The sequence below is a fragment of the Phragmites australis genome, chromosome 20 (genome assembly GCF_958298935.1).
Source record: "Phragmites australis chromosome 20, lpPhrAust1.1, whole genome shotgun sequence".
NCBI classification, from domain to species: domain Eukaryota; kingdom Viridiplantae; phylum Streptophyta; class Magnoliopsida; order Poales; family Poaceae; genus Phragmites; species Phragmites australis.
In genome coordinates this window covers 6,789,204-6,813,341 of record NC_084940.1, presented here as the reverse complement: position 1 = coordinate 6,813,341, position 24,138 = coordinate 6,789,204, and the positions used below count along the sequence as shown (strand labels likewise).

General features: G+C 45.5%; 2 protein-coding genes, 1 long non-coding RNA gene and 1 other non-coding gene across 8 annotated transcripts; 1 reads left to right on the top strand and 3 right to left on the bottom strand.

Annotated features, from left to right (window-relative positions):
• Positions 1 to 2,400: 2,400 nt before the first annotated feature.
• Positions 2,401 to 2,539, bottom strand: LOC133902598 (small nucleolar RNA Z247). Its single transcript, XR_009906925.1, has one exon. It is a non-coding gene; the product is annotated as a small nucleolar RNA Z247 (small nucleolar RNA).
• Positions 2,540 to 8,377: 5,838 nt separating this feature from the next.
• On the bottom strand, positions 8,378 to 9,003 carry LOC133902281 (uncharacterized). The gene is made up of 2 exons (XR_009906849.1): positions 8,842 to 9,003; positions 8,378 to 8,748 (listed from the first exon to the last, which is right to left on the bottom strand). It is a non-coding gene; the product is annotated as an uncharacterized LOC133902281 (long non-coding RNA).
• A 420-nt stretch (positions 9,004 to 9,423) lies between these two features.
• LOC133902059 (AAA-ATPase At5g57480-like) lies at positions 9,424 to 11,553 on the top strand. Its single transcript, XM_062343636.1, has one exon. The coding sequence runs from the start codon at positions 9,790 to 9,792 to the stop codon at positions 11,350 to 11,352; it is 1,563 nt and encodes a 520-aa protein (XP_062199620.1). The 5' UTR covers positions 9,424 to 9,789; the 3' UTR covers positions 11,353 to 11,553.
• A 9,550-nt stretch (positions 11,554 to 21,103) lies between these two features.
• LOC133901216 (uncharacterized) lies at positions 21,104 to 23,575 on the bottom strand. 5 transcript variants are annotated; one of them, XR_009906685.1, is made up of 4 exons: positions 23,159 to 23,575; positions 22,933 to 23,044; positions 21,775 to 21,848; positions 21,104 to 21,363 (listed from the first exon to the last, which is right to left on the bottom strand). XR_009906685.1 is itself a non-coding variant. In XM_062342507.1 (3 exons), the coding sequence occupies exons 1-2, from the start codon at positions 23,363 to 23,365 to the stop codon at positions 22,982 to 22,984; spliced, it is 270 nt and encodes an 89-aa protein (XP_062198491.1). In that variant the 5' UTR covers positions 23,366 to 23,575; the 3' UTR covers positions 21,104 to 21,363; positions 22,933 to 22,981. The 5 variants fall into 5 exon arrangements, 2 of the variants coding, with proteins under 2 accessions (XP_062198491.1, XP_062198490.1); XR_009906684.1 differs by having other exon boundaries at positions 22,955 to 23,044; positions 23,159 to 23,574; XR_009906686.1 differs by lacking the exon at positions 21,775 to 21,848 and having other exon boundaries at positions 22,887 to 23,044.
• Between the last annotated feature and the right edge of the window lie 563 nt (positions 23,576 to 24,138).

Genomic DNA, 24,138 nt, shown 5'->3' with positions numbered 1-24,138 from the left:
CCAATATCATAACATTATTTAAAGCCTTGCCTTATACCTATCTATCGTACCATCAGCCTTATGTTATATTTTATAAACCCATTTATAATCAATAATATTTTTGCCCTGTCCCGGTGGTACAAGATATCAAGTTTGATTCTTAATTAGAGCACTTTACTCATGATCCATAGCACCTTTCTAAGAATTATTATTTAAAGTTTCATGCAGATTATGTGGTTCCTCTATTGTGGTTAAGCATCCAAACTTCATAGTCCTATCTGTGTAGACTTTAGATTTCTGAATAGCACTTTGTAGTCTGGTGCATGGAGCTGGAGATGGCGTAGACGGATCGGCAGTCGTAGGTGCAGAGGATCACGTAGCCTCCCCTATGCGCACATGCTCTGGCTCCGAGGTTGGCAGAGAGAGCGTACCTGCCGTAGGAGACGGCATGACACATTCGTGCCACGTGACGCTTGGAGATGAACTGAGGCCGGACGCGAGCATAGAGCACCAGGTCGGAGATGAGGGCGACAGCCGTACTGGGACCTGGCGCTAACTCCATGAAGGATCGACCGGTAGCTCCTAGCGGACTTGATGACTCATAGGAATTGATGGGATCCTCCTTAGAGAACGATGCATCGGGCAAAAGCTCCTCTATCTGCATAAGATCATGACGTTCTCCTCCTTCTTGCATAGTAACTTATGTATCTCCTTCAGTATTAGTATCAAGATTAGTATGAGTATTAATCATAGGATTATATACTGATGCACCCCCAGATTTTGACATAGACTTAGGATGAAGAAGCAGAACTTCAGACCGAAGAGGGGTTCCTACATTAGGGTGAAATTTGGAGAACGGAAAAAATAGCTCATCACAAAAAACATCTCTAGGAATATAGATACAACCAACTGTAACATCAAGGCACTTAAACCCTTTACGAAGATTGCTATATCAAGGTAAACACATTGTTTTGACCAGAATTGGAGTTTGCGAGAATTATACGATCATAGGTTGGGCCAGCAAGCACACCCAGACATACACATACATGAGTAATTTGGTTTTTCCTTGAATAGCTTTTCTAGGGGACTAGCAAACTGGTGGATCTTACTAGGAGTATGATTGATAAGGTATGTAGAAGTAAGAAAAGCTTCATCCCAAAACTTCAGAGGCATGAATGCATGGGCAAGAAGGAAAAGCCCTACTTCTACTATTTGGTGATGGTTACGTTCAGCTAAGCCATTCTGTTGATGGGAGTGAGGACATGAAACTTGGTGAGTTATGCCACTTGTTGGAAGAAGGAATTGAACTTCTCATATTTTCCTCCCCAATCAATTTGCATAGAAATAATTTTCCTAATAAATAGTCTCTCAAAAAGATTCTAAAGTTCATGAAATTTCTAGAAGATCTCAGATTTATATTTTGAAAAATAAATCCAAGTAAACTTGTTGTAATCATCGATGAAGCTAACATAGTATTTCTTTCTCCCAAAAGAATCAAGAGCAGGACCCCAAACATCTGAGAAAATAAGCTCTAAGGAGCACTAGACACGCTAAAAGATTTAGGATAAGGCAACTGACGACTCTTAGCCTATTGACAGGCATCACAGACAGAGTCTTTATTAATCTCACCATGGCATGGGAGATTGTTTTTACTAACAACACGTTGGACAATGAAGTACGAAGGATGACCTAAATGACTATGCCATCTTGCCAAGGTGGGCTTGACAACACTCAACACTTGCTTTCTTGGGTTTGTTGGATTGGAAGAAAATGGGTAGAGGCCGCCTTCACACTTGCCGTGAAGAAGGATTTTCTTAATTGACTGATCCTTAATCAAGAAAAATCAGGGTGAAATTCAAGGAAAGCTTTATTGTCAGAAGCAATGAACAGAAACAAGGTTCGTAGCAGCTTTAAGAACATGAAGAACATTGTTTAGATGAAGATTACGATTAAGGGTGTGAACAATAACATGTCCAATATGATCAATATTCATACCTGCACCACTTGTCATTTTTATCTAATCCTTGCATGCATATCTATCATGAACAACCAGCTTATCCAGTTCGCTAGTGATGTGATATGTGGCACCTGAGTTTATGTACCAATTTGTATCAACTCCATAGGAATTTGTCACCACACCTGCACTTCTTTCTTCAAAGACATAGTGTTGATCAAAACGATGCCAACAATTTGTAGCAGTATGACTGCCCTTGGGACATATTTGGCATCTAGGGCATCGGGTATTGGTGCCTTCATTGTTGTTGGAGTTGGACCGGCCACCATTATTGGAGTAGTTGTTTCTGTTTCGGCCAGGACTACACCCATGTCCACCTCGACCATGACTGTTGAAACCACCACGACCACCATGGGATGCGGCATTGATCGAAGATTGAGAGCTTCTCAGGAGAAGATCCATCTGAGTTTCAAAACTTAATAACCGCGTGTACAATTCACTTATAGCGATTGGTTCAACTCGCGCGACAATGGCGGACACGATTGCATTGAATTCGATGTTGAGTCCGGTGAGGATGTACGAGACCATCTCTTCGTCATCCAGTGGCTTGCCAATGGACGCCATCTCATATGAGTTGTCGCTAATGCTATGTGGGTATTGAGTGACCACACACACGTTTGAGAAACGAACATATCTTCGATTGCTTGCCATGTTTGAGTTGTGGTCTTCATGGTCATTACTTGCGTAAGAACCTCTCTGGACAGAGAGGATAGCAAGTAGCTAAGCACCTATTGATCCAAGGCTATCCATCATGCGTACACAGGATTTTGCGTCTTGATTGCCTTCTCTCCTTGCTAAACGTCGACTTCTTTAGAGGGTGCGACTTCATATCCATCGAGCACCCCCCCCCCCCTCAGTTGCGCACCATGCACAGTTGGGAGCATTTGAACCCTCCATAGGGCATGGTTATTCTTGGTGAGTTTCTCTGTAACTGGATGACCGAGCAGAGAGGGCGTGGTCAGGCCAGAGAGGGCGGATGACGAGGATTCGCCGGTCGCTATAGATGTGCCGGGTAGAGGAGGTGGCTCTATGTACCATGAAAGAATTGGTGAAGCATTTGTTACCTCCATAGAGGCCACTATTACGTGTTGATATAGGTCGGAAAATCATGGCAAGAATACATATGTATTAGGTTCGGTTACATTTAAAAGATATGCCTTCTATATCTCTAGCCTATATAGATTTGATTCTATCTATGAACATGTACCGAACCAAATACAAACAAAGATACATTAGGAAGTTTACCTCTAACACATGTGTAACTTATCCAGTGGGCTTGGCAAGCTAGCCAATGTTAGTCCGCAAAGAAATTGCAGCTGGGCAAGGGCAACATCCGCCAACCCCCAGCAAAAAAAAACATCCACCACAAACAACGATTATGTGTAGGACCAGCCCTGAAGGGGGTCGAGCGGGGCGGCCGCTCTAGCCCCCCCCCCCAAACCAAGGGGCCCTCCTTATATACCTATGTATAGTATGCATGCTTAATAGTTCATATGATAATAGATGGAACTAGATCTAAAGTAGCAGCTAGGCCTAGCAGTTCACACGGTAGGACGCAAGTGGTCTGATTCCTCCGGTCCATAAAAAATCAAGTTACTTGCATGCCTAGCCTATTTGGTTGTTTGTCTGTTTCGTATTTTCTTCCGTTCATACAATCCAGTTTCCTGTGTTCCATGGGACCACGACTCCAAGGCGTCCCGTATGCCCGCAGTTTCGATCGAGGACATATGTTAGCAATTGCCATATGAGCTTTCGTCATTAGTTTTTATCCTTTATAATTTCTACTCCACCTCAAATGAATCTGACCCTTGCTGAGATCGCACATTTGAAATATGGAAAGATCCCGCTTGCTCCGGCGATTAATGGGTCCAGCGTTTGTACTGTGGTGCTGGCACCTGCGAGCAGATAGCTCTAAAGCTGTTATGGCTGCAAGCTACCTATTGCATGTACCGATAAGTAACTAGAGCTGCATACAATAAACTATACATAGACATGTGAGTATCTCTACTTAGCTAACATACATTAATACAAGCATACGTATGTGTACTGCGATAACTCGCAATTTTATTCTCGCAAGCATTTAGGATAACTTTGTTCCAGCTTACCGTAATGGATGTATTACAGATTATTCAAGTTTATCGTAAATGCTCATGAGCTTTACCAGAATATTATCTTTTCAATATTTATTTTTAATAGGTTCCGCTTTAGTTTTGTTTGGGCTATTAAAATCTGTGGACCGACCCTGATTATGTGGAGCGGCTATGTGGGCTCGTAAAAGAACCCGCTCCATCTACAAGCCTACCGTGCACACAGCCCCACTTTTCCGGCGGTCAGCGCCACCACTAGCCACCACGTCCTTTCCCAGATGCCGAGACGCTCCCTCCTAAAGGTGAAGAAGGAGCGTGTGCAAAAGAGAAGCTGCGCCTTATCCTGTTACCCTCCCGGCGCTTTCAACTCTTTTTTTAAATTTTTTTTTTTTTTGGCGCTTTCAACTCTTTCCCGGCCTCTTTTCCTGGCCAGGCAGGCTGCAGCTGAGGCACAGTCGAAATATTCTTTCACCCTTTCTTCTTTAACCAAAGATTGCTGCATGTACAATAGTACTGTGTTCTGACAAAGGGACTAGACACTAGAGAAGACGACTGAAGTACTGAACTAGATGCTGCCTGATAACGTATTATTGGACATCAGAAGTGTTTACTGCTATTTTTTCTGTATGGTTGTTTTCCTGGATGAAAGCTAGAGCGGTGTCTATTTTGGCCTCGTTTGGAACTCGAGAGGGTTTTTTCTCAATTCTACGAAGATTGCATTGTTTTACTGATTTTCTTCTCTTTTATCTTTTTTTGCAAAATTCTAGTGAAATCCGTGCGCTTCGAACTGATCCTAACATGTACTAAAAAGTTAGCTGCCCTTGTTGTTTCAAACCCGGAAATAAAAAAGTTATGGAAGTATTGAGGTGCAGGGATTTTTCCCTAATCCCCTGTCCCATGATTCCTTATCCCAACTTTAGAGACACAGGTTATGATTCGACACCGTTATGATTGTCAAATAGTATTCTTACCCATCTTTTATCAGCTGGTTAGGGTTTTTACGGTGAAATATGTACGTTTGAGTTTTAAGTTCTAGACTTGACACATATGTTCATATTTATAAAAAAGGGTTATCTAAATATCTAGTGACAGATTTTGTAGGACAAAATCTGTCAATTCATAGCTAATAAAAGGCTGCCACATCATATTGAACAAATTTGAAAGATACCACAACAAAAAATCTGTCAGATTTCTAAAAATAGATTGTGGTTAATCCCTAACAATAACTCTGGAGTGTATCAGATGACGAGTGTGTGATCTGCGTTCTGAGGGTACCTGTGGAATGTGTGTGTATTGCTCAAGAACACCATCGATATACAGGTTCAGGCTCCCCGTGGAGTAATAGCCCTACATCCTTTGTATTCTTCTCAAGGAGTCTATCCTGCCCTTCAAAAGATATCCCCTCCCATTTATATTCTAGAGAGGTATGAGTCTTACATGTGGGCCTAACAAAAAGATCCATATCTGTCTAGATGATCAATATAGGCTATCATTACGCATGTGTTGTGCTTGCCCTGGAGCACTGTGGTATCCGTCCCATCCATCGCCCCCCGCCCCCGCTTGTCGCGCCCGAGTCGTTCGGCATGTCTTGTGCCACCGCCGGTTTCCCACGCGTGCCTGCCACGCCCCCTATTTGTGTCTGTGAGTCTGTCCCGCAACAATTAATGTTGCGGGATGGGACACGATAACCTTGCGCCAGCCATGCCGCCTTAGCCGGAGTGAACCGTCTGGGGAAGGAAAAATGGCATGAGTAGCGGTATTAAATGAGGTTTGACTGGCCAGATGAGTACCTGCCCCACGACCAGCTCTTGCTAGTCACGGGAAATCCTTTGAAGGTCAGAGTCATGGTAGTGCTGGTGCCGACTGGTCGTGTAGTGGGTCCGGGCCAAAGAAAGAAAGGTGATACTGTCAAAGCTGGCCATTGCGGGCCATCCTGGCGGGGACCCCTATATTCTTTACATTGAAGTAGCCCTCAAGCTCCATCGCGGATATGGTGATCTGAGCTGTTCTTCATAAGGACGTAGCCGGGCCTAGTCCTACCACTTGGGCCCCGAGTGAACAAGAGTTTTGCCCAGGGCGTGGTCAGCGACATGGTCCACCATCGTGGATGGCTCAGGAAATCGCATCCCGAGAGGAGGTTAAATGTCCATAGAGAGATATCGTGGGAGAGAGAAAAAGGAGGGCGTACGCGAGGGAGAGAATCATGGGAGAGAGAAACCTTGATGGCCACTAGACTTTGAGGGAATTTCGGTTCCCCAAACGGCTCTCGAAATTCGAGGTGGCAGGACCAAGTTGATCCTATAAATCGAAGGACATAAGCCTCCAGAAACCCCTTCACACTCCAAGCCCTTGCGCTAAAGCCCATCGCCTTCGATCTCCTCCCGTAGGTAACATCACAATCGTCCCCCTATCGCTAGGTGTTGGTTGAGTGGTGTCTTATTCCTTTTAATCAGATCTTCCCGACAAGCTCTCCTTTTGTTTATTGAATACATTTGTTTCTTTATATGTTTTTCTTTGTTATGCCCTCCATCGACTTGCAGGTCAGGTCACTGATGGCGGCGGTCGGTAGGTAGGGTGACCCTCCGTGTGTCCCCTTACGTGAGCTTCCCCTGTCAGAGAGGGCTCAGGTTAGACTGGTATGTTAAGCATATTCCAAAGTTTCCTATTCTAAGTCTTTTCCTTGGTTAGGGTCTTATGGTTCGAGTTATTTTCAGCATCTTCTCGAGGTAGATGTCCTATGATCGATAGTTGGCGAGGTTGAGGAGGTCTTTCAGGAGATTGAACGTGGGGGCCAACAGCCCTCCCCGTTGCCCATTGCTACCCTGGACACCCACCGACCTGGTCATGACACCCACCCGTCAGGTCAGGTAGTGATCGCGGGCAGCGGCCTTATGAGCGGTGCCGACCAACAGGAGGCCGACCCGCAGTGCCCTGACTAGACTCGCCATGACCTGGCGCCCTACGACCAGACCCGACCAGGCCAGGCGTGCCCCGACCAGGTCAGGCCTGACAAAAGGCCTCACGACCATGCTCGCACCAACCAGATGCGCTCTAACTAGACCGTCATGGACCAAGCGTCTATGCAGTGTGGGAAGAGGCTAGCCTAGGACTCATCTACCATGGAGACGTCCAAACGCAGTCGCGGGAGCCCGAGTACTGGCGGCCCCATAGCGGGGTTGTCTTCCCCGACCAGTCGATTTGACGGCTTCGTGAGGACCAGACTTGTGCTTAGCTCCCCGCCGTTGCGGTAAGTTTCTCTGGGTAGGTATACCTTGAATTTCCTTTCCTTTACGATTTCGTAACTCTGTTGTTTGCCACATGCCCATGGTAGCTCTTAAGGCTCTTGTCACGACCCCTACGACGGTGCCCCGCAAGACATTCCGATCCTTCCGCCAGCTCTGGCTTTGTCCCTTGGAGCGTCAGCGGTGGCTTCGGTCCCCGTGGCGCCAGTCGAGGAGCCCGTGCCGGCCCCTAACTTGCTCACTCTAGTCAGCTGTATCCCCGCTTCTGTTTGCAGACTGGTCGAGGAGAAGGAAGCGGCGGCTAGTAGGTGTGCCGACCTGGAGAAATAGCTAGCCTAAGAAAGGGAGGTTGGACGCAGAGAGAGGAATTCTACGACCGCCTTCCTCGTTGTTGGGAGAGCAACGAGTGACGAGTGACATTATACGACCATCACAGACGGGCCTTTACCCCCTTAGACACATATAGATAGAGAAAGAGAAAAAAATGATAAAGAAAAATTAAGAAAAGCAATTGACATATACAAAGACAAAGAGATAGAGAGAAACAAAAAGAGACAACGAGATACAGAGAGGGATAAAGAGAAATATAGATTAAGAGACAAATAGATAGAGATAGAAGGACAAAGAGAGAAAAAAATAGAGACAAAGAGAGATAAAGTGACATCTCTTCAGTCGAGTGGATAATAAATAAAAATACTAAGCACAATTTCTTGGTTAGGTATAATTAAAAAAATCTTAACTCAGGTTGCCAGCATTAACAGTGGTGCACATGAAAACAAAATATTCAGACACATCAGGGGACAAACATAGAGCAACGTACAGTGCAAAAAAAAGAGATGCCATTCCTAGATAGGTCATGAGTACAATTAAAAAGGGCTCATTTAAAAACCTGTAAACACAGATACATTGTTTGGATTACATAAAAAAAATATGATAAAACATATCATACACATCACTAATGCCAAAAGAGCACATTTCTAGCAGGTAAACATGAGTATGATTTGGCAACTCAAAAACAAAACTATAGCATCAGGAGCAGCTCGCAAAAACAAAAATGCTTAAGGCATGGCGAGCAGTTATTTCATTTTCTTGTTGCAACCCAACCAAACTGGCATGCACGCCGAAATTACATGAGGATTGACATGCAATAGAGAACAAGCTCCACTTACCCTGTGCTGCAGTGCCTTGCCCAAAACCAAAATTGGGTTGGGGCAATTCGTGGAACAACTAATAGACAGGCCTCTCGTAGCTGCCCTGCTTGTGGCAATTTCATGGCAGACCAACGCCGTCGTATACTGAAGCTGAGACGAGTTGGTGAAGCTGCAAGGTCCATGCGATGCCTTGAGATGAACTCCTGTGCTCCCCACACCACATCCTCCTGAGAACGATGCTGCTGCTGCTGCCCCATACCTACAGGAATCATATCCTTGTTGCACGAAAGGTCTTGCCCCATATCAGAATCCATAGAAATCCATCAGAAATAAGAGAATATATGGGATTCTACACAACATGTCGTAACCTGATGGATCAATCCTCAGTATGCTCCAGCAGATCGCCTCCAAATCGATCCAACTCGGTTGATGCTCAGGGATTTTGCAGCAGCAACTCGAAAGTGCTATGAACCTCAACCAATTTCTTCCGCCTTTCTTGCTATTCCAAGGAACCCTCCACTCGCAGATTAAACCCTAAAAGATAGGAACAATAAGAAAACAATGAAGAACGATGATTCAATCAACGAATCGAATAGATCAACTACCAGAACAAAGTAAGCCACTCAAATCAAACCTTGAAAACGCCAGTTCCATAAGGAGATTTGGGGTGGCGACAAGGGAGAAATGGGTGGAGAACGAGAGAGGTCCAATTGAAGAAGAGAGAGAGAGAGTAGCGTCGGTTACGAAGTGGTGGGGGAGACAATTGGGGGGAGAGAGGGCCACGGTCTTCGAAAAAATCAAAGCGGGTTGCGAGCGAACATCTGAATTCGGTAACAATATCCGTTAGATATTAGTCAGAATCAATCAAAGTTAGCATAACTTCCAAAGCATATCAAAAGACCATCAAAAAATCTGTCATCCGATAAATAGCAAAGTTCTATAAAATAACTACATTCTGTTAGTATAGAGGCAAAGTTGTACTTCATCTAAAAAAAATCCATCTCTTATCTACCTTTATGTAATAAAGAACTAGCTGTATGCATCGTCAAAAGGCCGGAACAGTTTCTATTTTCTAAAAAAAAAAATCTATCATTAGGTGCATACATGTATGCATACCTGCTAGTACCTTTTCACTGTTCTCCTCTCTTTTCTTACCGAGTTTCCCTCCATATAACAAGATGCCATGGCCAATCCACCAAAGCTACACAACACTCCCTCGAGCTACTCGCTACTAGCACGTCGTCAAGTCCCATACCAATACCCAAGTAGAGCAAGGTCTCGCCAGAATCTGAGCTCGTAGCTCCATTGCCACATCAATGGAGTTCCTGTCGCAGATGTGGTCTCTCCTGGGCCTCCTCACCATCCTGCAGAACGTCCTCCCCACGCAGCTCCTCTCCCTCCTCCACTCGCTCTGGCAGTCGCTCCAGGACTCGCTCACGCCTTACTCCTACTTCGACGTCCCCGAGTTCCTAGGCTCCGCCGCCGTCGAGCCCAACGCGCTCTACCGCCATGTCCAGCTCTACCTCCACCGCTCCCTCCTCCTCTCCTCCCCTCCGCCTCCCCGCCTCACGCTATCGCTGCCGCGCTCCGCCGCTGCCGTCTCCGGAGGGGACGCCGCGTCGGCCGCTGCCGCGCCGCCGTCCGTGTCGCTCTCGCCGAACCACTCCGTCGCGGACACCTTCAACGGCCACCGCGCCGTGTGGACGCAGCACGCCGACACGCTCCAGGACTCGCTCGAGGAGCGCCGGTTCTTCTCGCTGCGCCTCCCGAAGCGGCACGCCGCGGCGGTGCTCCCGGCGTACCTCTCGCACCTCGCCGCCGCGGCGGACCATCTGGAGCGCTCGTCGCGAGCGCGGAGGCTGCACACGAACGCGGCATCCCTGCGTGGCGCCGCGGCGTGGGCGTCGGTGCCGTTCTGCCACCCGGCCACCTTCGACACGCTCGCGCTCGATCCGGGCCTCAAAGCGCGCCTCCTCGCCGATCTCTCGGCGTTCGCCGAAGGGAGGGAGTTCTACCGCCGGACTGGGAGGGCCTGGAAGCGCGGGTACCTCCTGCACGGCCCACCCGGATCGGGCAAGTCTTCGCTGATCGCCGCCATGGCTAACCACCTCCGGTACGACGTGTTCGACCTCGAGCTCACCCGCGTCGCCACCAACGCCGACCTCCGCGCGCTCCTCATCCAGACCACCAACCGCTCGCTCATTGTCATCGAGGACATCGACTGCTCCCTCCACCTAACCGGTGACCGTGGCCTAGCTTCTGAGAGGCTTCACAAAAGACGCAAGCTCCACGCCACCGCGTACGACGACGACTCATCTGACTCGAACGATGACGCCGGCGGCAACGGCGCCGACAACCATCGGGGCAAGGTGACCCTGTCCGGGCTCCTCAACTTCACCGACGGCCTGTGGTCGTGCTGCGGCGAGGAGCGCGTCATCGTGTTCACGACAAACCACGTGGACGGCATTGACCCCGCCCTGCTGCGCCCCGGGCGGATGGACGTGCACGTCCGCCTCGACGCGTGCGGCGAGCACGCCATGCGGGAGCTGGTGCAACGGTACGTAGGCGTCGGCGAACACGCGATGCTCGACGCGGCGGAGGACTGCATAAGGAGCGGTGCGGAGATGACGCCGGCCGAGGTCGGAGAAGTGCTGCTGAGGAACAGAGACGAGCCGGTGGCGGCGGTTACGGAACTCACCGCCGAGCTCAAGGCGAGGAGACGGGCGGCTGACGATCTCCACCAGTGGGAGGACTCGGCGGCGGAGCTCTCCGACGGGTCGCCGACGAAGAAAGGGAGGAAGGGGTTGGGGTGGGAGGGCAAGGTCAGGATCTTGGGGAGACTGAGGAGTCTCACCAAGTCGGAGTCCGGCCGGCGATGAGCGTAGTTTGACCGTGTTTGACTTGGTGTTTTAGGTCAGCTCTTGCCTCTTGGTCGGATTAATTAGAACCTCGTGTTTGGATTTGCTGTGTTCCTTGTAATCTTCCTCCGTAATTTTCTGCAAACCAAGAAGCCTTTGGTTTCTAACTAAGCTCATGCCACGTCATCCTGTTTGGATGCTTAAATACTGCCGATAAATTGATTAAGCCACGTGACGCGTTTCCCGAATCCGAACACGACTCGGCACGAGTGACGAAACTCGTTCCTCGTCTCGTGTTCGACTGCAAACGCCACCTCGATCACCATGGTCGCCAAGCGATCAGTTGCAGCCGTCGGGTGCATGTCCGACGAGCGCGCCGCACCGGGAACGATAATGGACGCTTGCTGCCGTCTACACCAAGATCGACGAGTACGCCGCCGGGGGCGCACCCATGAGCAGCAGCCGAGACGAGGCCATCTGCGCCATGATCGACGACCGAGCCGCAGCGGGAAAAAGGCAGCAGGACGCTGAGGAGCAGGAGCGCGAGGTGCGTCGACAGCACCCACTGCTACAAGCAGATGACGAGATCGGCAAGGGCTGTTTCGGCGTCGTCGTCAAGGCACGCGACCGCAAGACCGGCCAGACCGTCGCACGCCCCGAACGCGCGACGGCAAGAAGCCGCCCGACGTTAGCGAGCTGCTGCGTGAGGCCTGCGGCGGCCAGCCGTACCTCGTCGGCCTCCATGGCGTCACGGACCCACTTACCAAAAAGTACGTCGGGCGGAGCCTGCGCCACGCCGTGAACGACCATCTGCACCGCCACGGCCGCGCGTTCCCGGAGGCCGACGTGCGTGACACGCCCGAGCTCGAGTGAGGATCGATCGAAGAAGAACTCAAGCGAATCAAACAAATCCAGCGGAATTCAGAGACTTGGAATTGGGACTCAACCTATTGTATTCAACTAGAACTGAGTTCTGGAATGAAAAATAGTTCTTGAATGTCCCCCATCCACATGTCAATCGGCTGGTTATATCTCCCAGTCCGTGCTGGATTCTTACAGCGATTAAAAACGGAAAACAAGTTTAATCACATCTGAGCTGCATTAACTGTGCTTAACCGGACACATGAACTGTGCGCAGTAATAAACGAACAAAACGGTCCACAGCCATTGATCACGCAGCGAAGCGGTGCCGAACCATCTCCGCCGTTGATGTGTCTAGTACGACGTCTTCCGTATCTGGGTCATGACAACACCCCCCCCCCACCCTTGAGACAGCACTTGCCCCAAGTGTTGAACTGAGCGAGAAGCCTACTGAACTGGTGTCGATGATCCTTGAGGCCACCATTCTCTAATGATTGAATCATAGAACTTGCTGAAAATGGATTTGATGAATGTTTTGTCCTCCCAAGTTGCTTCGCCAGGTGGACTGTTTTCCCACTGCGTTAGCCATTGAGTAACCACCGAATCCCCTCTTGGAAGAGCTCTAGTATCCAAGATAGCTATCGGATTTGATTTGATTCTTCCGTGAGCGTCAACCAGTGGTAGATTAGCTGTAGGAATAGCATGAGGGCCCAGATGCTTCTTCAACTGACTTACATGGGACACGGGATGGATCTAAGCTTGTGAAGGTAGAAGCAGTTTGTAGGCAACAAGGCCAATTCTTTGAAGAATGCGGAAAGGACCATAGTATCTTATTGCCAATTTGAGGGAATTTCCGATACCTAGAGCCACTTGTTGATAAGGATGCATCTTCAGATAAACAAAATCCCCCACATTGAAAGTTCTTTCAGTTCGCTTCAAGTTTGCTAATTACTTCATTCTAGCTTGAGCTTGTGCCAAATTATCCTTCAAGGAAGTGATCATGTGCTGCTTTTCAGTTAAGAAATCCTTTGCAGCCAAATCTGGTTCAGGAACACTGACCTCACTAATGAGTGAAGGTGGAAAACCATACAATGCTTGGAATGGAATACACTTGAGGGAGGTGTGGTAGTTAATGTTGTACCACCATTCGGCAAGAGATAACCAAGATGACCACCTTTTTGGCTCTGAGAAGACCATGCATCTCAGATAATTTTCTAAACATTGGTTGACACGCTCCATTTGATCATCACCTTGTGGATGGTAGGCTGAGCTAAATTTGAGGGAGACCTTTAGAGATTTGAAGAGTGATTTCCATAATTCACTAGTAAAAATTCTATCACGGTTTGAAACAATTGCTGTTAGTAGATCATGTAGTTTTTAAGATGTGGTCTATGAATACTTGAGCCACTGTTTGGAGCATTGACAGGATGTGAGAGTAGCAGAAAATGAGATTATTTAGTAAGTTTATCGACCACTACCAAGATGACATCCTTGTCATTAGACTTTGGAAGACCTTCCACAAAATTCATTGAGATTTGTGACCAAGCCATATCTGGAACAGGAAGTGGTTCCAAAAGGCCAGGGTAGTGACAGTGCTCACTCTTTGCTCTTTGACAAATAGGACAAGTTGTGACAAAACTTTCCACTGCTTTCTTTAACCTTGCCAATGAAATAATATTTTGATTCTTTGATAAGTGGCTGCAATAACAGAGTGGCCTCTAATAGCTGAAGAGTGTAGAGTAGCAATGATGGAGTTCTGAATATCCATGTCATGGCTAATATGAATCATGTCCTTGTATCTGATGATGCCATAATGCAAAGTATATTTAGAAGAGGGATATGCTGCCAAGGACAATTGCGTAATCAGTTGTTGACAATGATTGTCATTCTCATAGCTTTTGAGTACTTGAGAAACCCATAATGGTTGGACTACTGATACAGCCAAGCAACTGCTAGTCCTTCTAGACAAGGCATCATCCATCATATTATCCTTTCCTTTTTTGTACTCAACGATATAGTCAGAGTTGTAACATAAGCTTATGTCGTATGCCCTCTTGAATCCTCTGATCAACAGTGTATTTGAGGCTCTATTGGTCAGTCTTAATGATCAATTTGGAGCCTAAGAAATAATGTTTCTATTTCTTGACAGTTTCTAATATAGCTAAAGCCTCCTTATCATAAGTAGAGGAAGCTTGAGCTTTGTTGCTAAGTGATTTAATGTAACATGCAATTGGTTGGCCTTTTTGCAACGGGGCAATTTGCTGTTACCATCGCAAAAGTTGCACAAGTTGTAAAATACCATTGGTGTGAGGATGACATGTGGGTCATGGGCCCATATGTCATCCTTACAGCCGATAGTATTTTCTAATATGAGCATTTTACGATGGTATCCACCTAATTTTGCCTTTTGCATAAGAACTGCTCCAATACCCACTCCACAAGCTTTAGCCTCGAATGTAAAAGGTTGTGTAAAATCAGGTATAATAAGCACGGTGGAGAAATTAACCTTTATTTGATTGATTCAAAAGCTTCTGTCTGTTGTGGCCCCCATGAGAAGGAATCATTTTTCAGCATGTCATGGAGTGGTCTGCATATGAAACCAAAATCTTGCATAAATCTTCTGTAATAGTCAGCTAGGCCAAGAAAACTTCTAAGTTGTGAGACATTCTGAGGAGTAGGTCAATCCTTGACAGCTTGTATCTTTGTTTTCTCAGTAGAAAGACCAGCGGCATCAATAATGTGGCCCAGATACTCAATTTATGTCACAGCAAAACACATTCGGTCTTTTTGACAAATAGTTTGTTTTACAGTAGAATAAGAAATACAGTCTCCGGTTGACCTAAATGTTCTTCAAATGTTTTGTTGTACACTAATATGTCGTCAAAAAAATCAAAACAAATTTCCTCAAGTAGGCAACAAACTGAGTTCATCATAGACTAGATTGTGGCTGGGGCATTAGTGAGGTCAAAAGGCATTACCAAAAATTAAAAATGTCCAAAATGGATCCCAAAGGCAGTCTTTGGTATGTTTCTCATCAATCAATATCTGGTCAATTCCTGAGCTGAGATCAAGCTTAGAAAGGAACTTAGCCCCATGTAACTCATCAATTAAATCATCCACAACAGGAATAGGAAATTTGTTCTTAATGATCAAGTCATTTAATTTCCTATAATCTACATAGAATCTCCAAGTGCAATATTTTTTTTCTTGCAAGAATGGAAGGTGATGAATATGGACTCTCAGTAGGTTGAATCAACCCTTGGTCCAGCATTTGTTTTACAAGTCTCTCAACCTCATCTTTTTGGTAATGTGAAATTCTATAAGATCTTAGGTTGGGAGGGTTAGTACCTAATTTGAGGGGAATTGAGTGGATATAGTTCCTTTTTGGAAGGGAGTCTAGAAGGCTCACTAAAAACAGTTGAGTATTTCTCTAGGAGATCTGAAATAATGATATCTTATTGATGTTGTTGGTGTGGTTCAGATGACAACACCTTGACATGCAATATGTACCCAATGCTCCTTTTCTAAAATTCTCTCCAGCTGCTTGATAGTCATGATACTAGGTGACTGTTCAGTGAACAATCAACAAAGCTTACTTGTGAAAGACCATGCATAATGAAAAGTAGTTTATGTTTGAGATCCATCTCAATGGGGCTATGGTCAAAAATCCAATCACATCCTAGGATAATACCACAGCTTTTAAACTGGAGTAGTTGGAAACTATTTAAAAATGCACCTTATGGATGATATAGGAGCAGGAAGGAACATATTCCTAGACTTTAATTCACCACCCTCAACCACAACCACAGATTGAAGATCAATATGTTGTATGCAACAGTCAACTTTGTGTGCAAAAGATATATCCATAAAACTATAGGTACTGCCACTAGCAAGTAAGGTTGTAGCTCTCTTCCTACCTATAACAACAGGTAGGCAAAAGGTGAAAATAGTTATGGTACCTTGGACTGCACTTTGGGATATCTACATGAGTGTTGCTTGCTGGTGGTTGTCAATGTCATCCGGATGTTCATGCTCCCCATCAGAACAATGCAGTTCTTCAGGCTTCATTGACATAGCATGTGCTCCACTTTGATAGAACTCGCATTTTAGCTTATGTTTAGGGGTCCATGGAGCAGCACATTTCCAACAAGTTCAAGGTTCTTTGATTTTTATAGTCAGGTGGGGCATCTTGTTAGTTCTATTGGTGTTGTCCATCTTCTGGATGGGCAGTTGTGTGCTAGACACCTTAGGTAGGGAACTCAAGTGCTTGGTAGAATTAGTTGAATAGGATAGGACTGATTTTCTGCTCAAGGCTGCCCTTTCTAGATCCTTTGCAATAGCATAGGCTTCCTCTAGAGAGTTAGGTCTGTGAGGCTTCAGAAAATATTTTATCTCATCTTTCAAGCCTCTGACATAGCACTTGATGTAATATTCTTCTTGTAACCCAGGATGTTATCTTTGCATGGCTGACATCAACTCTTCAAATTGGTTAGTATAGTGAGAAACACTTGTGTCTTGTGACAGTGAGTGAAATTGCTCAACTATATCATAAACATTATGTTCTGCAAATTTGTTTCATACCATCATGCATAACTGAATCCACTTGATCTACCTGGGAAGAATTCTCAAGCTTGAGCACCAACTTTCTGCACGCCCTGAGCAATGCAAAGTTGCCATAGAGACCCACATGTCATAAGCAACATCATCCAAGTCAAAATACTTTTCACATTGACGAGTCCAACCACTTGGGACGAGACATGGAGAGGCTGAATGAGTTATCCTGGTGTTTATGGCCCCATTTGTCTTGGTGTAACCATGAGGTTAGCTTAACTGCATCAGCAGATCGAGCTTGGGGTGTGACATAACTGTGTTGGGTGGGATTTCTAGGAAGATGCTAGTTGTGTAACTGGAATATGCGTTCTTGGTTCATGTCTACCTCCTGGTGCTGGGAACTAAACCTTGCAGGATTTTCAGTGTACACAAAATCCAGGAGGTTGATGGTGTTTGGGGTGCACTAGTTCTGACAGTTCCAATATGTTCTCCTCTGTAGTTTTCCCAATTTCTCACCTAAATGAATCTTACCCAACTCGTGTATATCTGCTCCACCCCCTTTGATATCTTCATAACTATCAACCCAGATCACTCTAGATCCATCTATAGCCTTGGTGTTCTTTACAAATTCAAGCATGGTAGTGTGCATATTGTTCATTTGGTCCCGCATATGAGTCATGAGGAGCTCTATGTTCCCTATTCTAGACTTCATCTCGATCATCTCATCCTACATGTTTTTAGAAAACCCCAAATTGGAACCATATAACTCATCATTGGTAATACCTGTGGCCAACGTTGCCACAACCGTCGTCTTTGTGTTTCGTGTCATGCCTCGCTGCCTGAATGGATCGGTTCAAAACAAAGTTCCTCCCCTTGCAAATCCACTCAGAGGTCTACCGTCGCCTGGATCAGATATCGGCTAAGGAATTTTACATGTGGACTTGCCACACAACCCTCACACTGAATCTGATCCCCGCCTTCACCACCGCGACTCTAAATCGATCTTCGGTTCTCGAGATTTCACGCACAAGTAGGTGCCGAGCAACCATCACCGACGATTAATTCCATCACTAATTTCAGGTAAGATTCGTCTGGCTCTAATACCAATTGACATGCTCGAGCTTGAGTGAGGATCGATCGAAGAAGAACTCAAGCGAATCAAACAACTCGAGCGAAATTCAGAGACTTGGAATTGGGGAAAATGTGGCTAAACCTACTATATTCAACTAGAACTGAGTTCTAGAATGGAAAATAGTTCTCGAATGTCCCCAACCACACGTCAATCGGCTGGTTATATCTTCCAGTCCGAGCTGGAGTCTTATAGCAATTAAAACGAAAAATAACAAGTTTAACCGTAGCTAAGCTGAATTAATGTTCTTAATCTGACACATTAATTATGCATGGTAATAAATGAAGCGGTACCAAGAATTTGATCATGCAGCGAGGTGGTACCAAGCCATCCCCGCCGTTGATGTGTATGGTTCAGTGTCTTAAGTAGTTGGGTCATGACAGTACACCGGGTAATGAAACGGCTCCTAACCGGCGCCGAGGTGATGCATAAGTACCATATAATTCAATGCAACATCAAACCCAGGAATGTCCTCGTTAATGATGATGGTTGTGTCATGAAGATCTGCAACTACGGGCTGGCCATATCCACGGCCAAGTCCCAGCAGCCGTACTCACGGTCGGCACGGATTCGTACATGGCCCCCAAGATGCTGCTCCACAAATTGGACTACGATGAGCACGTTGATCTGTAGTCACTCAGCTGTGTCATGGCAGAGCTACTCTCCAGCAAGGTGTTGTTCAAGGTGGGCAGAGAGACACACCAGCTCGACAAGATGCTCGATGTGCTCGGCATGTTGGGCGAGGAAACGTTATGGACGTTCATGTCATCACTCATGGTCAGGAAAGTTTTGCGATGACACCGAGCGATGTAACTAGGATCGTGTTACCACGGCCAGCTACGCATGCTTTTTCCCAGCAGATTCTTGTCACGGGATGAATTCTTGAAGGGGCTCCTCACATGTAACCCCAAGGAGAGGCTAATGGCAGTCGCCGTGCTCCCCCTCCCGTGGTTCACTGACACCATCGATTCTCCTGTGTCCAAGATAGGCACCATTGTGTCATGTAAGGACCGCAATGCTCTAACAGGCGGGGTGAATTAGAATCACTTAAAACTAAGGCTTAAAACTATAGGATAAAACTATTTCAATTTCTATCTAAATATGCTCTAGATTTATTTAGTGTTTCTACTCTATCGAAATAAAGTTTTGCACCCTAGTAACCGATCCTACCAACTACATATGGCAATTCTAGGAAAAATAAATACAAAATAGTAAGTGCATGAAAAATAATTACGGAATATAAAGGGTAGAGAGAATGCAAACACTCAGCATGATGACTTTTTCCCGTGGTATCGGTGGATTGTCATCTACCCCTAGTCCACGTTAGAGCCCCTCACAAGAGTCAAGCTCCCCGATCGAATAACTCTGTAGATAGCCGTTAGAGCTTCCCACTCACAAATAGGACTCCTACTAGGCCTCTCCCGGATGCTCACCATTGTCTTCACTATGATAGTGCTTCATCACTCTGGCACGAGTCACTCCTCCCACTTACAAAGCTTGTGACTGCTCCACACCTCTTTGTAGGGTCTCACAAAACACAAATGCCACCAAGCTATCTAGGTGTCGACAAACACTCTCTTGATCCAACTCTAGGCTAATCACCTAGCTAGATGTACACTAGGCCTAAACTAACAGGAATCAAGTTATTAATCTCATGCTAATTGTCTTTGTTTTTAATGTGCTCAACTTTGGTGGCAAGAACTCATTTCAAGTGTATGTGTATGCTCTGAGCTCTAGAACCCTCAAATAACCATGTGTGCGTGTAGGGGGTTCCTATTGATAGCCATAACTCCTAAAACTAGTTGTTGCCTCTTAGGCCCAAAAAACCGTGAATACTGAATGATCCAGTAATCACATTTTCTTTAGCACCAAAACATCCAATGATTCAACAGACTAGCCGTTGGAGTCCATTGCCACATCATCGGATCATCCGATGGTCTTCAATCTTCATCATCGGAACATTCGATGAGTGTATCTCGCCAACTCCAAGCCAAACAACCTCTCTACATAAACTTTCCGGTGAATCCTCCGGTGTACTCATCAGAACATTCGATGAGTGTATCGTTCATCTTCCGGTGCGAACATCAAATCATCTGATGAGTGTTGGCGCCTAAACCTTTTCATTTCATCCCTTTCTGGAAATTTGTTCTGGTGCACATCGGAACTTCTGATCAACATTTCTGTGTTCACATCGGATCATTCAGTAAGTGTAATGCGATAGGAACTTTATCCAATTCAATCAAACTTTGTTCCGGTTTTAATGTCTTTTCTTTCTTGATGCCTCGGATCTTCCTCTGGTCTATTAGAACTAGTTAAACCTAATATGCATCACTAGTAGGTAACTAACTTAAAGGTACTGGATCAAGCTACTAAACCCAAACTCATCTTTATAGTATAGCAAAAGAAAACAAACTAATCTATACAAGTGATATTCTCAATACCATATCACTTTTCTAAACAATAGGTCTTTACATCTTCGTAAAGCTCTTTTTTTGACTTTCATATTTAATTTTTTGAGGTGTTTGATACCCCGAGTATATCGCATAGCATTCATGAGACTAAACCTTTGCGCACAAATAAATCATATTAGTTCTAATAACTATATTGATATTAATCACCAAAACATACTAATCATATGCTAAGATTATTGATCTTTCATGTCGTCCACGAAGACGGCATGGCCTTTCAGCAAGGTGCTGACCGGTGCTGGGCATTGTTGAGGAAGATGGCATCGCCGTTAGTTCGGTTGCCCAGGCATTGCTTAGGCACAAGGCGTCGTCCAAGCTGTTAGGTCGCCTCTGAAGATTACAATGAAGCTGGACCGGTAAAAATTGGATGACCCAACCGGTTCCATCTGAAAATCAGGAACCGGTTGGTTATTTGTGGCCGATACGGGTTTTTTTAGGACATGTAACCACCAGTAAAACCAAAAAAGATGGGAGCCTATATCCAGTGATCCAAGTCTGCTCCGGTGTCCAAGTCGCTGTCTTGTGATCGATGCACATATAGCACTATAGCTAGTGTCTCTGTTTCACTAGCTGCGAATTGTGAAAAGTTTTATTTAGTTTCGTGCTTTATGGCCTAGTGCTGTGACGCTGTAATAATTTGACGCTGTGTGCATCAATTCAAAGTCCGGGATAATTTCATGTTCCGTTATATAAAAAACTAGATGTGAATTGTGAAACTAGTGTTTTGCCCCTGCTCTGCCACGAGAAATCAAACAAGGATGCATATCACCCGTTCAAATCTACTTCTACACCTCAGTTTACCTATTAGATCCAAAACACTGGTGCAAAACCATAATTAGTAGCACAAAGCTTCCAACTAAACAAGCGGACTGGTCGATGGAAATGCACAGGAAGAACATCGTTCTTCGATTACTACAGTTGAGCAGAGTAAAGAACCGCAAGCACCGGCATCAGAGCAAATTGTAGGTAGCAGCGCTCCAGCAGATTAGGCCATACCAGTTTCTCGAATACTACTTGTAAAATCTGGATACAGGAGAGAGCAAGCGATTACTTTGGATAAGGTATATGATTCTACACATAAAAAACCGATGAAGGCATATACACACGCTAAAATTTAGAGCAAGAACAAAGAAAATGCGTAACTTAACTTTTTTTATTTTTCATGGAAAACGCAAGGCTTGATTATCAGGACAGCAAACATATTAGGATACAATAGTACTTAAGCACCCTGCCATGACTAGAAATGTAGCAAATAATGACGAACAAAAGATCATATTAGCTAGGTCGGAGAATACAATGAACAAATGTGTAGATTATACTATTTCCACTGGACAGAACCGTACGATCTAGTCAAATAGATTATTATGTTGCTGTAGCTCCTAATGATTTGTATGCCAAAAATAATAAACATTCTTGGTTCTTAATTCTTACTACCCTGTGATATTGTTGTTTCCATCCTACTATCGCAGCACTTGACTGTTCCTTCGCAAATCAGTTGAATAGGTTTTCTGCAAGGATGTCATAAATGATTAAATGCGGGGAGAGACTCTGAAAAACTATCCTTAGAATTTCTAATATTACCAACGTTATTGCTAAGATACACTGTCCTGGCCGCACCTAAATAATTAAAAAAAAAACAGTAGATAAGCTAGCACTCGAGCAAACTAATTTAGCACAGATGATAACACTGTTGTTATGATGTCACTACCAGGTGAAGGTAGTATCTGTGATAATTTGACCATTATATTGTAACTGAAACTCCGAAGAAATAATTAAAACTGCATTTATGGAAGGTCTTTTACAACGGTGATGAAAGACATCTAGCTTTAAGAGTTCCAACTGAGCATAAAATATTTAAAGATCTAAACCAACTTTCCCTTCTTCCTTCCCTAACAATGTAATACCTTATGGTTAGAAGTGGTTCGAAATTAAAATACACTGCTAGTCCTGGTACCATATCTTACAGGTTGAGTTTTTCTTTTGGTCAGTTTCAACATGTTTGAAGGCTATGGATTTAAAATTCTCATTTCCACTGCCTGCTAGACTAATTTGAATGTTTTAATCGGTATGTTTCCCCTCATATCTCAAACTAATAAAGCATTTATTTTTATGATCCACATTACTCCAGAGTCTGAAACAGAATGCATTCCACATTGCGCTCCAAACAACAAGAACAGCCAGTCTTCTACTTATGAAGGGTTTTGGTCAAAGATGTAAACCTATTCTCGAAAAATTACAAAATTCACCTATTTCCTTGAGCAACTGAACAATATCTAGAGCAGTCTCAGATGGACTGCATCCAGAAATACTAGATGATGAATGTTGCCCAAGTTGGTGCAGTACTCGTTCCAAATATTATAAAACCATTGTCCGTACAATCTTATGGCATTTATGTAGCGGACCACTAAATTCCTTGCAATTGCTGGTGCTCAACTCCACCTGGCTTGCAGATGGCACAAAACCTGGCCGACGCATCCAAAGAGCACGAACAGATGCTGAAAATCTACAGAATGAACCAAAAGATGACCCCTTCTATCGCTACTGACCTTAAAATTACTCTATAGGAAGCAGAGCTAGGACCGAGAGATATACACTTGTAGCTAGCGCTGCGTACCATCAGGATTCAGGAGGTGGTGCGATCTTAGGGGAAGGGCGGCAGCCGCAGCACGGCCTGCTCGGTCTCCACCGGATCCGACCGCGAGATCTGCAACAACGCCCAAAAGAGCACCCCCACACCAAACCCTAGATCAGCAACTCAGCACGAACAAGAGATGCGATGAGGAGGAGACGTTGCTAGCCAGGTGGGTGGGGGAAGAACCGGGTCGCGGAGGACGGGCTTGGTGTCGTCTGCGGCGGGCCGGAACGGCTGCTTCCTGCTCTTCGTCGGCGCCCCCGAGGACGAACACCTGCCGACGCTGTCCGTGGCGGCGGCGGGGGCGGAGCCGGAGCCGGAACCGCGGGAGAAGTTGCCCGGCACCGCCGAGGGGGTCGCGAATGTGTGGGGTCTCTCGCTCCCGGCGGACATGATCGCGACGGGGAAGTTGCTTGCTGGTGGATTTGCGGGGTTCGGCGGCTCACTTCTCTTCAAAATTTCAGGATACGAGATTTCGGTGGTCCCCCTTTTACACAACAGTGTTCAGCACTGGACACAACTTCACAGGATATCTGAAATTTAGGAGCAACGATAAGATGACGATGGTCCGTAAGTTTGAAGGTTCGAGAGGAGGTTTTTTTATGTGCTTTATTGGTTTAGAGGATGCTAAAAACAGGTCGGTTTGATGGAGGTGAGTGTTGGGATGGAGCAGCCAGGGTGTCACATACGGCAACTAGTGGGCTAGTGCTAGTGACGGGGAGGCAAGAATACAACCCTGTAGAGTTAGGTTATCACGGCGGTGAGTGATAGGCGTGGATTTGGTTGGCCATCAAAGATAGTTCGAAAGTGGGTAGGGGATAGGAGTAGTTGGGCGAGCTAGAGGAAGAAGATAGACGAGCGCCATCCGTTTGTAAATCGATGGTCGGCTGAGGAACCTTCAATTTTCAGTGCATGACAAATAGCAATTGGCTTTTCTATAAACTCAGTACATCATGCAGACACACGTACAAACTTGAGTCAGCTAATCTAATGAAGAAAATGGACGTAGCATAAGGGTGTATCAACAATTCAGCCGAGATGGTATTCCTCAACTCAAAGGACCTAAAAAATGGTTTTGCTTTTGCTTGCTAGAAGAAAAAAAATTCAACCAGCTTCTTTCCTTCTCATGAGAACCGGATTAATTGAAAACACATAGGCTCCTTCCA